Genomic DNA, 15,299 nt, shown 5'->3' on the forward strand with positions numbered 1-15,299 from the left:
AACTTCATAATTTAACAAATAATCTTTTTTTTTTTACAAAAATAAAAATTTGACATGAAATTTAATACAAATGTAATCTAATATTGAATTTCCATACAATGTTAGACATCATGAGAATTTTTTGTTTTTCAGTTTCTCTCTGTTTACCAAATCATCGAATCGGGGATTATCATTGACGTTCTCTAAATTGCACAGCAATCCTTGTCTAATATAAAATTACAAGTATATTTCAAGAAAAGTGTTAGATTATTAGTGTAACGTACTCTCCAGCCCTATGTAAAATTAGAAGATGTATTTATAATTATAATTACAACATAAAAGGGTATAGTTGAAATTTTGCAAAGGGAAGTGAATATTTGTGTAATTAGAACCCTAGTTAGTATCAAGAAAACGGCCGCTGAAAAGTTAAATTGCATTGATACGACGACGTTTATATAATTGTGCTTATGAAAAAATATTTGATAAAAGTATAAGGGTAATTTACAACAGTCCCTTAAATTTTGGCATAATTGCGAATACCCCATTGTTGTTTGAAACTACAAATTCCCCCTAATGTTTGATGAAATTATGTAATCTTTAAATGGAGGTATAAAATTGTTAACTTTGTCATTACTGTATTTTTTATTTTTTTTAAACTAAAAACTTATAAAAAAATCAAACGGGATGGATGAAAAAAAAATTTAAATTATAAAAAAATATCCACTTAGTCTATAAAAAATATTTTTTAAGAAAATAAATAAAATTATATTTTTTAATTCACAAGGGCATTTTGATAAGTTCACCATAAAAATTGATAGAAATGTAACAGATTGGGCTAATTGTTAAGACAACCATTAAAATCAGGGGGCATTGATAACTTTTCAAACAACAAGGGAGTATTGATAATTTTTCAAATAACAAGGTGTATTCATAATTTTACCAAACTTTAAGAGGAGATCGTTGTAATTTAGCCAAAGTATAATGCAGAAGAAGGCCATCGCCACAATGCAGTAACCATCGTACAATCATCCAATTTATAATAATTAGACTTTATTTTTATATATGCGGATGAAAAAACATAAACATAAAAATAAAATGCATTAGACCAAAGCCTTAATATAGAAACGTTATAATCTATTAGACAATAATAATATAAATCCCTTTATTGTTTGAAAAATTGTAAATATATGTAAGCTTTGGATGAATGAATGAAATTGTCAACTTTGCTCTTATTATATTTTTTTATTTAAAAAAAATAAAACTTATAATAAATCGAACGGGGTGGATGAATTTTAAAAAAAATATATATTAAAAAACTATCTATTTAATCCATAAAAAATTAAAAAGTATTTTGGTCAGTTTAGCAAAAGAAATGGATGGAAACCTAACGGGCTAATTGTTAGATAACAGCTAAAATTAGGAAATATTGGTAAATTTTCAAACAATAAGGGGCGATTCATAATTATGCCAAATATCAGGAGATATCGTTGTAATTTACCCTTTAATTTAATTAATCAATCTAATTAATTATACAAATATCAATTTAAGATGCAATTTTATTTCATTCTTTTACATATTAATAGCAGTTAAGACTATTTTTAAGTATGTTATACAATAATAAGGGATAATAATCACACTCCCCCTTCAATCGAAATTCATCGAATTTACTAATATCAACAAAAAAAAAAAACTATATTTACCCAAAATTAACTTATTATTAATTTATTGCAGGTCAAATAAACTTTTTATGATCAAATTATCCTTATACATATTCGCACATTAATGTATGTGAGGATGTATATTATATATCTTCATTGTTATAGTGGTACTTTAGTAAAAAAAAAAAAAAAAAACTATTTAACTTGCAATAAATCAGTAATAAGTCAACCGAGGCTAAATATTAATTCTCGTTCACTTTTTTCTAAATATTAATAAATTCAATAAATTTTGACAAATGAAGTGACCTATTTGTTAGACAGAAACAAATATCGATATAATTTTTCAAAAACAGAGGATTTACATATAATTACACAAAACTTCATATCAAGGAAGTATAATTATCATAATAAAAATTTTCAAAAATTACAAGAAATTAAAACTTTGCAAATTGAAACTTAGCGATAAATGTTATGCGTTTCCGAAATATTAAATCGTAACGAGCAACAATTTATATGTCGGTCATAGTATTATTTAAAATTATTACAAACAGAAATTTGAAAAGTTTGTACTTATTTAAAATAATTGGTACTTAATTTTCAGCACAAGCAATGATTAATTAATGCTAATCAACATCTAATCAATGAAAGGGAAAGGCTACTGGTTTATCCCATTATGACCAAGAACTAATTCAACCATCACCAACCAATTAAAATGACTTGTTTTGTGTTAATCCCATTTCAGAAGAAAGCTATGACAATCTTGTCAAGTGTTCCTAGTTGTTGCTTGTGGTCCATTACACTTGTAACAAGGGGGTGGTTACACAATTCTCTTCTTAGGAATGAGGGAATTATACGTATAATTTATGTGGTTTAGAAAAATATATTTAGTATTTTTTATATTTGTTTCTATCTAATAAATAGATCATTCTATTAGTTAAAATTCACGAAATTTGCTGATGTTAGCGAAACTTTGAACGAAAACCACATATACATCCGAATGACTTATTATTGACTTATTGCAAGTCATACAAATATTTTATGATCAAACAGACTTCTTCGTCTTCGATCATTATTACGGATCAGGGCATGCCCCTGAAACTCTATATTGGTTACAAATACACTTATAAATCGCCCATCAGTCATAAATATGAACGGGAACATGCAAATACAATTGCTTATAAAGATATTCACGAATTACTCAATAGTATAGCTACCCATCGTATTGACAAATAAAATCGAAACCATAATGTTTTGAGAGAAAAATAACTCACGTTTTACCAATGAGTCGATGTGTGTCATTTATGGCTCCCACAATTTTTCAAAAAAACAAAGACAAAAAAAAAAGATAAAAAAAAGACCAATTCTCATGTCAATTTAGACCAAAAAATGAAGGGGGGGAAAAAAAAGGTTACTGTGACTTGAATCAAACATCACACTTGCTACAATAGAAAAGTATTTCCTAAGGCTATTGTTTGATGTAAGATAAATGGTCACAACAATTGACATTGATTATTCCCTTTTGTGAGCCCTTACACTGTTTTTTGATGATGATATTATATTGTAAAATGCATGGTTGGCTGGTGTAGGCCAAAATTATTATTAAGTATATGGAGTTGACATACTAGTATTTTCTTGAATTATATTCTTGCTCAATTTTTTTACTTATTAATAGTTGATTATTAAATTATTACTCAAAATTTAAATGAGTATCAAATTTCAGGTATTGATCTTCTCAAATTATTTTAACGTCCACAAGACAGGAAACCCTCTTTATAGAAATCATCTTTATCTTTTATATATTAAGAGACTGCGCGATCTGTGGTGCTTTAACCTCTGCGAATTATTTGGTTTCTCTACTGAGAACCCAATCCAACTAACATTATTGTTTCTCCGTTATTTTGTTCGTTTGCTGGTTGTTGTTTTTCTTTTTTGTCGGTGACTAACGAATTTGTTGTTGTTATTAAGTGGCTTCGTAATATACCCATTTCAGGACCTCGCGTATTATTTACTGCGCAAATTTTAATTGATAACAAAAGAATACGTCAAAATCCACGAGCTTTATGTTGTGATAATAACGCGCGTTTAGTTCAATAACAAAATTATAAATTTATATTAACTACAACAAGATAACGAATTTATTGATGATAGCTACCTTACTACAAATACTTTCAGCCAAGATGACAATATATTTAACAACTAGTCATTTTTAATTAAAATATCTGCTAATCTTATTATTTTTCTTAAATTTTATTTTCAATATATATTTAATTATAAAAAATAATATTTTGGAGTAGAGAGGAAATTTGAGTAAAAATTCAAACCATAATTGGAAACAAATCTTAGAAAGATTTGCATTTAATTCTCTATCATTGTAACATATGTTATGGTTCAACAAGAATTTTCCAAAACATTGAAGAGAATAATTGCAAAGATCCACATGAATTTTCCAAAAACAGTATAAATTATTGCATTATCATCTCAAACAATAATCTCATCAATTTCTAACCCTATTTGCTATTTATATATATCCAAAACATGAATTCCCATAAATATAAATTTATATCAAACCAAATAATTTCTATGTACTAATATTTATATATATATATATGTATCCGACGCGTGTATATATACGTGTCAGGGCATTCATTACATATAATATTTTAATTTGACTATTAGCAGTCGAAGTATATTTAATAAGTGTGCACAATTTAAAATTTTATTACATTAATTAATTATATGTAATAAAATGAATGACTAATTACAATTGGTAAATTGAAGTAGGTCAAAATTATATCTGCATGAATAGAAAATTATTAACATAATAAATTGGTTATTAATATGATTATTCGTGGAAAAAAATAAATTAGTTAGAGGGTATTTGAATCAATCAATCAATATTATGACAACAAAAAATAATTATTATAAGATTTCACCTTTAATAAATCGTATAAATAAGCTATACATCTGTATTAAATATTTTTTTTCCACTTAAAAAAAGGAAAAAATGAAAATTTTATAAAAAAAAAGAATGAAAAAGAAAAGAACAATAGACGTTTGTTAAGACTATATTTGAATTGATCCAGAAAGATTTGAATAAATAATTTTAAATAAATTCATATTAAAAAATTTAAATAATAAATTAAAAAATATAGTTTAAAATTAAAATTTAAAAATTTAGAATTTTTTGAATTAAAAATTATACAAACAAATGAATAATTTGTTATTTTTATCATTATATTATGAGAAAATAAAAAAAAGGGGGAAAGAAAATAGTTTTTCTTCCTTCCTTTGTTTTTCATTTTGTTTCACTGTGGTGCTGTGCTGGTGGTGGTGGTGTTGCCTCCTGCACATTTCGCTTTCTCACTTCACAATCCACCTCTCACGTGAACCATAATTGCACCCTTTCTTCAATCTTTTCCTTTTTCTTTGCCTTTAATTCTAGGGTTTTCTTCCATTTATGTTTGCATTGTTTGTGATTTTTTCTTTTCTTGTGCCTGATCTTGAATTTCGCTTGATCTACTCAACCACCCTGCAGATCCGCACAACTTCAGTGTTCATAACTTCAGAGCCTTTGAGGGTTTTGCAGTGAAGCTTTGTGCTTTGGAGGGGTAAGTGGAAATGACAAGTTAAGTGTGTGGTTGAGCTTGTTTTACACTTTGGAGCTGCTGAATTTTGTACTGCAGATAAAGGGGTTTTGTTTTCCGTGAGTTGTGGTGTGTGAATTCTGGCTGCTTTGGCCTTGGCATCTCGTTGTGGAAGTGGGTTTTAATTGGGGTTTGGAATTTTAAGAGGATTTTGGTGGGTTAAGGTGTGATTTCAGATGGGTTTTGGGCGGTGGAAGAGGATTTGATTGTAATTTGAGCCCGCCCTTTGTATCATGATATGGGTGCAGAATGTTTAAACAGAGCGCATTTTTTCTGTTCTTAGTGGAAATGTGAAGTGGGTTTTGATTCTTGAGAGCGGTGGAGGAGGAGGAGGGTTGGTTAATGTCTGAAGAAAAAAGCAAATGGACCGATATTTGTGATTTTCATGATGTGCAGTTCTAAATTTGGATTTTTGAGGGGATTTGATTAGAATTTGTTGGGTGAATTCAGTTGTGGGAGTTCTCAGATATGCCTCCATCACCTGCAATGAGAATTTCCCCTGGGAGGGAGCTGAGGGCAGAGAATCACAAGAGAGGGCGAAGTCTTGAGAGCGGGGTACTGTTACGAGAAAAGGATGATGATCTTGCTCTGTTCAACGAGGTGCAGAACAAAGAAAGGGACAATTTCTTGCTTAAGTCAAATGACGACTTCGATGACGTTTTCTGTAAATTCTTACCCTCCATAATCTACTTTCAGATTTGCCCTAGACATTGTTTTTGGCATTATTGAAGCATGTGGTGCATGTATTATATTTTTTCCTTTACGTAGTCGTACTGACAAATGTCGTTATCCGTCATTTATGGCATTGACAGCTACAAAATTAAAATACTTCTCTGATTACAAGCTTGGGATCTCCATTCCTGCTCGGGGAGAGAGTAGCGACCTGCTCAATGCGGAAGGAGATAAAAATGACTATGACTGGTCTGTTGTTCTTCTCTCCTCACGTATCTGTCCTTAATTTATGTCGTCTTTCTTTTGTTTTAAAAATTTTCGTGTATTTCAAATATGTGTTATTGTTGTATGTCTCAGTGAAGAACAGGAAACACTTCTGACTAATGTGCTTTTCAGGAATTAGTTAGGTTTTTGTATAAAATGGCTTATGTCTTTTGTTTGACTCCTTAATCTGATGATTCCCTGCAAAAAGTTGGAAATGCTAACACCGCTGAATTGGGAACAAAATGAAGAAACACTTACTAATAGGTCTGTTGCAGGTTTAAATGTGAAATAGGTATTGCTGTGTGGTTTCTAATTTTTGCCAAAGTTCATATTTTCTTTTGTGTTCTTCAGTAATATATGTAGCCTTAATTATAGGTTGATAACTCCTCCGGAGACTCCTCTTTTTCCTTCTTTGGATGATGTGGCACCACCAGTTAGTCTTGCACCTAGGGGCAGGCCCAGGAGTCAACCTGTATCAATCTCGAGATCATCCACAGTAAGATCTTAAATCTACAAGAAGCTGTAAGTTAGATATTATTCACTGTCCTTGTCCTTATTTGCTAATGTTGGGGCAAATGTTTTTGATCTTGTGTTCAACTTCAGATGGAAAAGGGTTATAGGACGGCAAGGGGTAGTGCTAGTCCCCATCGCCTTAGCCCATCTCCACGGTCCAGTAATAGCACATTGCAGTCAAGAACCAGACCGTTCTCTGCCATTCATTCAAGTCCACCTCCTACTTTGCGCCAATCTTCTCCGTCGAGGAGGCTGTCTCCACCACCAAGTAAACCAACACCTGCTCCAAGGTCTGGTACACCAACACCTAGGAGGATGAGCACGGGTTCAACTAGTGCTACTGCCCCATCAAGAGTGAGAGGTACCTCACCCGTCAAGACAAGTCGGGGCAACTCTGCTTCACCAAAAATCAGAGCATGGCAATCTAACATCCCTGGCTTTTCCTTAGAGGCACCTCCTAATCTCCGTACCTCACTGGCTGATAGGCCAGCATCCTACGTGAGAGGGTCCTCACCAGCATCCAGAAATGGATCGAGATCGGGCAGACAATCCATGTCTCCAACTGCTTCTAGAAGTGTCAGTTCTTCTCATAGTCATGAGAGGGACCAATTCAGTTCCTACAGCAAAGGTTCAGTTGCATCATCAGGTGATGATGATGTGGACTCGCTACAATCCAATCCTATCAGCAGCTCAGGCCGCTCGGTTCCAAGAAGCTTAGGTGCTTTCCCAAATAATAGAGCTACGGGCTTTTCCAAGAAACCAACTAAAGTTTTGTCGAGTTCTGCTCCCAAAAGATCCTTTGACTTGGCACTTCGACAAATGGTAGGCATCTTCTTGTATTCATTATACTGTTGGTTTCTTGATAGATATAATATTGGTGGCCTCTTATTCTAGCTTTTGTTATTGTTCATCTCCTTTCAAGTTTGAACATGTAGGTTTACTATGTTAAATAGTCTACCGCATCTATTAGTTGGAAAATTGTCAGACTTTTTCTTTCCCTAATGTGAAATGTGTAATACTAAATTACATATTTGCCTTTTGATTAACTCTATCAAATGGATATACTGTGGTCAATAAATGCAAGAAGCCATAAAAGCTAATATCTAAATAATTGCAAAAATATAATCTCAAAATCTGTTGGATTGATTGATTTGGTCTAGTTTTTTATGGTTAAATCTTGTTTCATGTCTAAATAATTGAGGAAAAAAAACTAACCACTTGATAGGAGATTGTTGTTTCTTTTTTCTTTCCTCTTAGTTAATCTCACCATAAATTTTTCTTTAAGTTAAATCTTGCATCATATTAATAAAGGTGAATTAGTTAAATCTTGCATGATTATGATAATGATGAATTACATAAATGCAATTAAAATGAATAATATCAGATTTAGTCAAATTAAAAATTGCAAGAAACCTTCAAAACTATTCAGTCTTCTACAAAAGGTTTAGATGGATTATGTACTTATTTGTTTCATGATCCGTGGAGATTGCTTCTAAGATGGCGCCTTATTGCTATGCTGATACCAAAAGGACAATACTGATTTCTCCCTGTATCTATCTGAAAGTCTTGCCCTTACCTCAAAAGTCAAGGCTATCCACACATATACTCTCCTCATATATGGTGATTGTACTGTTAGTATGGAAATATATGAATGCATTCATTATCAGAAAGTAGTATTAATTGCTGATGATGATCTAAATTTTGCTAGGTGATATTACATAGAACGAGCCCTTAGTCTTTGTTAGAAGTGAATGCGATTGTCATTCCTCAGAGGGGGACTTGACTTGTGATTTAAGTAAATAAAGTTTTACCTATCAAGCTTGATCAGTTGTTGGAAAATAGTAAATGGAATAGGTAGTTTTCCCACCCCTTTCCTCTTATTACAATAATTAACATATCGCCTGATTAGTTTTAGGATAAGATTAGCTACTGTTTTGTTGGGTTTCTTGTGCATTATTGCGCTCTTACGTTTGAGCATATATAGTTTTTGAGTGCAATTGTCCCCTCAGAATTGAAATTCTGATGGTGACCTCCTGTATAGTGCCAAGCTGGTGATGGAACACACAACATAAACACTCCTTTACATTTTGATGTTCTTGGATGTTTATTCTTCAGATTCCGAGGATAAATTGTCTAGATGCCTCAGTATAATTCGTTTTACTTGGTAAAACTTTTGTGTTAAGCCATTTAACAAATCATTTCTATGCCCATCATTGTTATGATTTTCAATTGTACAAATCCTGAATGTAACTGAGGTTTGAGCTGCTGAAGGAACAGGATAAGAGTGGAAACTGCTTGTTGCCTTCATTATACTAAATGTAAATGGTTTCAAATCTGATAGTATCATGTTTTCGGTAAATATAAAATTCTGATGTACTTTGCATATTTCATAAATTAGATTGAACCAAGACTTTTGGTAGTTATAGATAGCACCCACCTTTTTAAATGAGTGCTGAGAGAGAAAAAAAATTAAGACTTGTGATTTTGTTCACGAAGAATTTAGACTCACATCTTCTACCAATATATGAGCAGTACTCTTAACCAGGATTGGATGAGCGCAACTGTCCACATCCTTTTCTATGCTGTTGATATTAGTCTTTAAATGTAACCATCTGGACTGGATAAACTACTATTTCATGGATTTGTGGAAAAAAACAAATTGATGACAGAAGTGCAGCATCTTTGTGTTAATAGGTGGTCTAACTTGCCAGATATGATGTGATTGCTGCTTTTGCCTGCAGCATGACTTATTTCTGCACCTTTTCTGAGTGATTTGACCATATTATTCATAAAGTCTCTTCTTTTTAATGTATTCATGTACAGGAGAGGAAGGGTCCTCAGGATATGTTCAGACCCCTATTATCCAGTGTCCCCAGTTCAACATTCTATGCAGGAAAAACGAATGCACCTCATCGTCCACTGACATCAAGAAATTCTTCTATAACAACTAGCAGTAATGCCAGTTCTGATCAAGGAACAAGCGGAGCAATTGAGCCTGAAGAAAGTGAGCAAAACCAGGAGGATGTGACCAGTGACTTTGTGAAGGGCCAATGTCCAACTATGGATGATGAAGTATTTGTCATGGATCAAGGTGATGCTGCAAACGGAGCTGTTGAGGACCGGATAATTGAGGAATCAACAAGTTGTCAGCATCGGGAAAATGAGAACCCATCTCTAGTTATTTCTCAGTTAGGCTTTGATGAGAGTAGCAGCCCACGTGAACTGGGCATAGTTCTGGCTTCTGCTGATGTAGTTTTGGATAGAAAAGATGGTTCTTCGGATGTTGATGACACTCCAGGTATGGAAGTATGCTCTAAATGCAATCGCAGGTTTCATTCAAGCGAATTATTAATGGAAGGAGAACTATGGCTTTGTCGGGAGTGTAAGAGTTTGGAAGTAAATTCAACTTTAATAACTCCAGAGAAAACACTGATGGTTGATAAGAACACTACAGGTCAGATTCTAGAGTATGGCACGTCCGAGATCTTGGACAAGTCTGCCTCGGTTCCACAATCATTAGAAGCTACCTGTTCTGGTGAAACAGGGACGGACCATCTTGACAACATTTCCAACCAGGATCAACTTAGTGAACCAAGCAAGGATCTTGCAATTTTGCTTATTGAGGAAGGGGATCTAACTCATGCCACCCAGCAAGACAATAATCACTCTGTGGATGGTGAAAGAGGCCATAAGGAATCACGGCAGTCTGGAATCTGTTCAAATTCAAAGGTTGATGTTTCAGAAGGAACAGGTATATCATTGCTACTGAAGAGATCAAGCAGCGACAGAGGACACATTGTTCAAAGCAGGAGTTTTACAGCAAGTAACATTAGTTATGATGATTTGTCCTATGTGAGGGACAGTGTAAATAGCATGAGAAGCTCCATTGGGCATACTAGTACATCTGTATCATCTTCTGTTGACCTGGGATCTTCTAGGCAGATGGAGACTCATATTCATCGGCAATCAAGTGGCGGAAAATCTGATATGGAAAACTACAGATATGAAACACCTGCAAAGCACAAGCGGTCCATCTCGTCTTTGTCTGGTGCTTCAAGTCATGTACCCCAGGCCCCAAGTGTAATACCAAGTTGTCTCGAAGATAGTTTTGAGATTGTAGCTGCCAACAAGGATAACCAAGTCCAGGTGGTGACATGTGCAGGTGCTTTTGAGCAATTACTGGCTTCTGAATGGACAGAAGCAGAAAGTACATGCACTGATGTAGAAAGCAATGTTACTTTTAAAACTGCCACAGAACCATCAAGCCATTTGACAAATTCCTGCACAGAAGATACTTCAGTGATGCCAAATTTGATGTCTGAAGAGCCAGCATCAGATGAGAATGGAGACAACTTCACAAAGAATTCCAGTAATTCAATGAATGGAGAAACATCAGCTGCACATTTAGAGACTTCTACTCAAAAGGAAGATGCCATGCAAAATTCATGCCTCGATGGGGTGGATGTTGCAGAAATTCCTGTTTCCAGCTCTTTGGGTGCTATTTCAGAAATGGAAATTGAGGATGCGGATGTCATGTCTGCTGACTCGCAATCTGATGTATATTCTACAAATTCAAAGAGCTGCATGAATGAATTACAGGAGCCTTCTGTTTCAGTGGCGTCCGACGATGCTATAATAACAGCTAACTCTATTCCTGCAAATGGTGTCCGTGGTATGTGCTCATACATTCTAAATTTTGAATATTCTGGTTTTAAAGTTTATGTTAGCAAATTTTCAACGGCATAACTGCTTTAATTGTTAACTGCAAGATTACTAATGTCATATTAGTATTCAAAATCAACAGAATAGAGCAAGGCCTTCTCAATCTGGCCTTCCTTCTAATTTTGTATGGTCATGAGGACTAGAGATGCTAATAAAGGCTGTGAATCTCTACAAATATTTTCACATAATTGTGATTAAATTGTTTTTCTATTTTTGGCTGCTCATTTTGTCTTACTGTATATGTGCTGTCTACAAAACTATTTTTCCGCATGGTTAAAGGTTGCGGTTGTATTGGTAGGTGTTGTTTCACATCTATTGTAGCGTTTGTGAAAAATTATTGAGCGATATTAAACAAACCCATTGTAGGATACTTGAAAAATTCTACAAATTTAATTCAGACTATATGATCAGTGGTAATAACACAAAATACTACTTATCAGTGTATTGTAAAAACTTTTAGGATAAATTACATCATTCTCTTGAGGTTAGGTCTAGTTACGGTTAGACCCCTTGTCATTAATGAACTTTAGGGAAAAGTTACTGTTAACGGAATCTGTAAAGTAATATTTTTGCGCTGCCTTTGTTTTGTAATGTGTGTATATATAGTAGGAGCTTGTGTTAGTTTGTTATAGTAGAAGGGTGCATGTGAAATGTGTTAGTTTGAGCATTTTATGTCTTGTTATGATTAGTATAAAGATTTCATAGTCATTGATTTAGTCCCTGATGCTTAGTTTATCATTTTCCATTACAAAATTATTGGTGGAATCATTAAATGTAATTCTCATATGATATGAAATTCATCAAACTGAAACATAATTTTTGACAGAGAATGACCATGAAGGAATAAAAAACTTCATCTAGTAATTTCTTGGTCCTTAACTCACATAAGTGAAACATCTCTGGAAGAATGTATAACACATATACATATATATCTATATTTAGGTTTCATAAAAATTATTTAAAACTCTAATTAAATTTAATATATATATTATTTCAATTAGAATATATTTCTTCATTATGAATTTAACTAGTTTGAATCAATTTAAAATATAATCTTGCTTAATTAAAAATGTAACAATTTTCTGTCTGACCTTGGTCATTTATCTAATTATATTAGTAATTTATATGCCAACATATGCATATAGAACGGCTTCAAAAGTAAAATACTTGAAGAGAAATAAGTCGAAGTTACCAACCCCTAAGTGAATAAGAAACATAAAGGTGACTTCGGCCAGGTAAGGGGACAGTGGTGAAAATTTAAGGGTTAAAATTGAAATATGGATTTCATCTATGCGGAAAATTTTGCTTTAAAGGTACTTTACGTTTTGTATTGGTGCTTGCAGTAAGCCAAAAGTCGATTATGATTAGAAAATAACTAGAATTATTTAAAGGTTAATTGAGTAACAAGAATTTCAGTTAAGATTGTAAAAATTTTAAAATTATCTTAAATTTCATTGTGTGATACACTACAACACATCAAAGATTAGGTTTAAGTATTAAAACACCCCCTTATGATAATACTTGATAATGTCATCTAAGACCGTCAACAACTAATGGCCTAAGGATTATCTGTAAGACGTCTTTGATGTCAAAGGTTTTTACTGCAATTTTCTGAACAGTAAGGGTGTAGTTAGACGTATTCCCAGAGTATGTTAATGTTATATCCACACTTTTATTGCACTAATTGTTAAAAGAATCAAGCATAATTTATCGTCAAACTTAGAATAGAGTCAGCGAATAATTTTATCAACAAATATGTATTCAATATACGGAAATATATCCATAAGTCTTATTACAAAGCAAAGTCTCTAGAAAATGGCATAGACTCCATTATGTGAATGATGTTCGAGCTATTCCAATATTACCGGATATTATCTACAATACTATCATTGTATTGGCATGGAGTATTATGGGATATATGAAGAATACATGTAAATACGGAGAATAATAGGTATCTTTTGATATTCCTTACCAGTCTGGTTTTGTAAAGGCAAAATTTTGAACTATGTTTGCTTTCACTTGTTATGTCATCAGTTTCTTATTTTTGTTTTACATGCATCTCCTTTTCTTCACTTTTTCCTCCTTCCATGCCATGTTACCTTGCCATGCAGCTTCAGTATTAGTGAATTTTCACAATTCATGCTGTACATCACTTTGATGAATAAGTTGAGCAATGAGCCAGCGTGTTGCTTGAAGGCATTCTGCATGCAAATTTAGCGTTCTTTTATCATTTTCTTGTACTTCAAGTAAAATTTTATGGCAAAAGATATATGAAAAATTGCTGTTAACTTTATGTTTTATCTTCCTGTCCAAATCTTGGGATCTTTAACTTTTATTTCTAACCTCAGAAGAACCTACCATCATGTTAGAAGATGTGGGTGGAACAAAGTCGAGAAGCTTAACTCTTGAAGAAGCAACAGACGCAATCCTCTTCTGCAGCTCCATTGTCCACAACCTGGCATATGAAGCGGCAAATATCGCAATAGATAAAGAGAACCCACCGGTGGAAGTTTTACGACCAACAATGACATTTGCCGGCAAATCCAATCCTGACAGAAGAGACATTCGTTCAAGAACTCTGGGAAAACGTTACTCCAAATCCCAAAAAGCTCGACAAAGAAGACAGGAACCTGATACCAAACCTCCTCCCGTCACCGCTGAAACCAACGAGAAATCCACTCCTCGCATCGTCAGGTCCCCTACTAAGGTTGATACCGTGAATCCTCCGAAGCTGGAATCCAAGTGTAACTGCATAATCATGTAGCCTTCCGAACCCCTGGAATTTACGGTGGTTCAGGCGGGAGACGGTAATGTGTGTTTGTTTTTGTTGGTCCAGATTTGTTTTGTAAGAAATATATATATATATATGATTTTAGAGACAATCCCTTGTAAATTTGTAATTCATATTAGGCTGATGATAGAAGAGAGGCAATTTGAGGGTTGCTTGGCTTCTCCTCTCTGCCATATTCTTGTTAGTCTTTGTTGTTATTCTCATTTTGATAAAAAGAGCAAGTGGTGAAATTTTTTGTTTCTGATGCTACAGGAAAAATGCATTCAGATAATGATTCTTCTTCTCATTATTGTAATTGTTGTGGCAGATGCATTTGGAATTACTTGTATTATTATTATTATTGTTCTTGTGATGGTATTTTTTCCCCTTTCGCGGAGTATAAGAAACGTGTGATGACATGCGACTTTGAATTCCATTCTTTAGCCTGTTGATAGGAGCAGAGGGTTTCAATTCTCTATTCCAATTCTCATTACAAACATCAATATTGTTTATATTTTTTTTGTGTAATTACATATATATTTAAATAAATTATTTTAGTTTTTGACTGTTATAGGTGATTTATGTAATTTTGTAAAAAGTAGGGATGATTTATGTAGGTGGGACATTCTCATTTAACTATTTACGTAAAGGAATATAATTGCATCATTTTTATTTTTAAGTCGAGATGTCTTTAAATAAATATATAATAATCATACCCCATCTTTGATGCCTAATTTTCTTAATTTATTATTTATACTAATACTAATATAAAAATAAAACGTATTTTTCTTAAATGGTAGCTTTATATTAATTTTTTATATTTATTGTTAATATTTTTAAATTAATATTATTTATTTTAAAATATAATATATTATTTATATATTTTATTTTTATTTATAATATATTTTAAAATATAAAAAATTATTTATGTGCGGCTATTGCTTGATATATATACGGACAACTTAATACCACAGCTAAATTAAATAAAAGAAGAAAAATATATTTTCAAGTCAAAATGACGAAAACACCCTTATGCGCCTTAGCGAACCTTTGGCGGGAAAATCATCTATACACACA

The 15,299-nt window shown here is 32.8% G+C and overlaps 1 protein-coding gene across 2 annotated transcripts; it reads left to right on the forward strand.

Moving 5' to 3' along the window:
• Nucleotides 1-4,928: 4,928 nt before the first annotated feature.
• Nucleotides 4,929-14,583, forward strand: LOC105168379 (uncharacterized). Of its 2 annotated transcripts, none has more exons than XM_088883809.1 (6): nt 4,929-5,945; nt 6,094-6,202; nt 6,593-6,713; nt 6,821-7,552; nt 9,554-11,402; nt 13,801-14,583. In XM_088883809.1, the coding sequence occupies exons 1-6, from the start codon at nt 5,750-5,752 to the stop codon at nt 14,214-14,216; spliced, it is 3,423 nt and encodes a 1,140-aa protein (XP_088739935.1). In that variant the 5' UTR covers nt 4,929-5,749; the 3' UTR covers nt 14,217-14,583. The 2 variants fall into 2 exon arrangements, with proteins under 2 accessions (XP_088739935.1, XP_088739936.1); XM_088883810.1 differs by lacking the exon at nt 4,929-5,945 and adding an exon at nt 6,426-6,509.
• The last annotated feature ends 716 nt before the right edge of the window (nt 14,584-15,299 follow it).

Source organism: Sesamum indicum, linkage group LG8 (genome assembly GCF_026168435.1).
Source record: "Sesamum indicum cultivar Baizhima isolate 11 linkage group LG8, ASM2616843v1, whole genome shotgun sequence".
Taxonomy (NCBI): Eukaryota; Viridiplantae; Streptophyta; class Magnoliopsida; order Lamiales; family Pedaliaceae; genus Sesamum; species Sesamum indicum.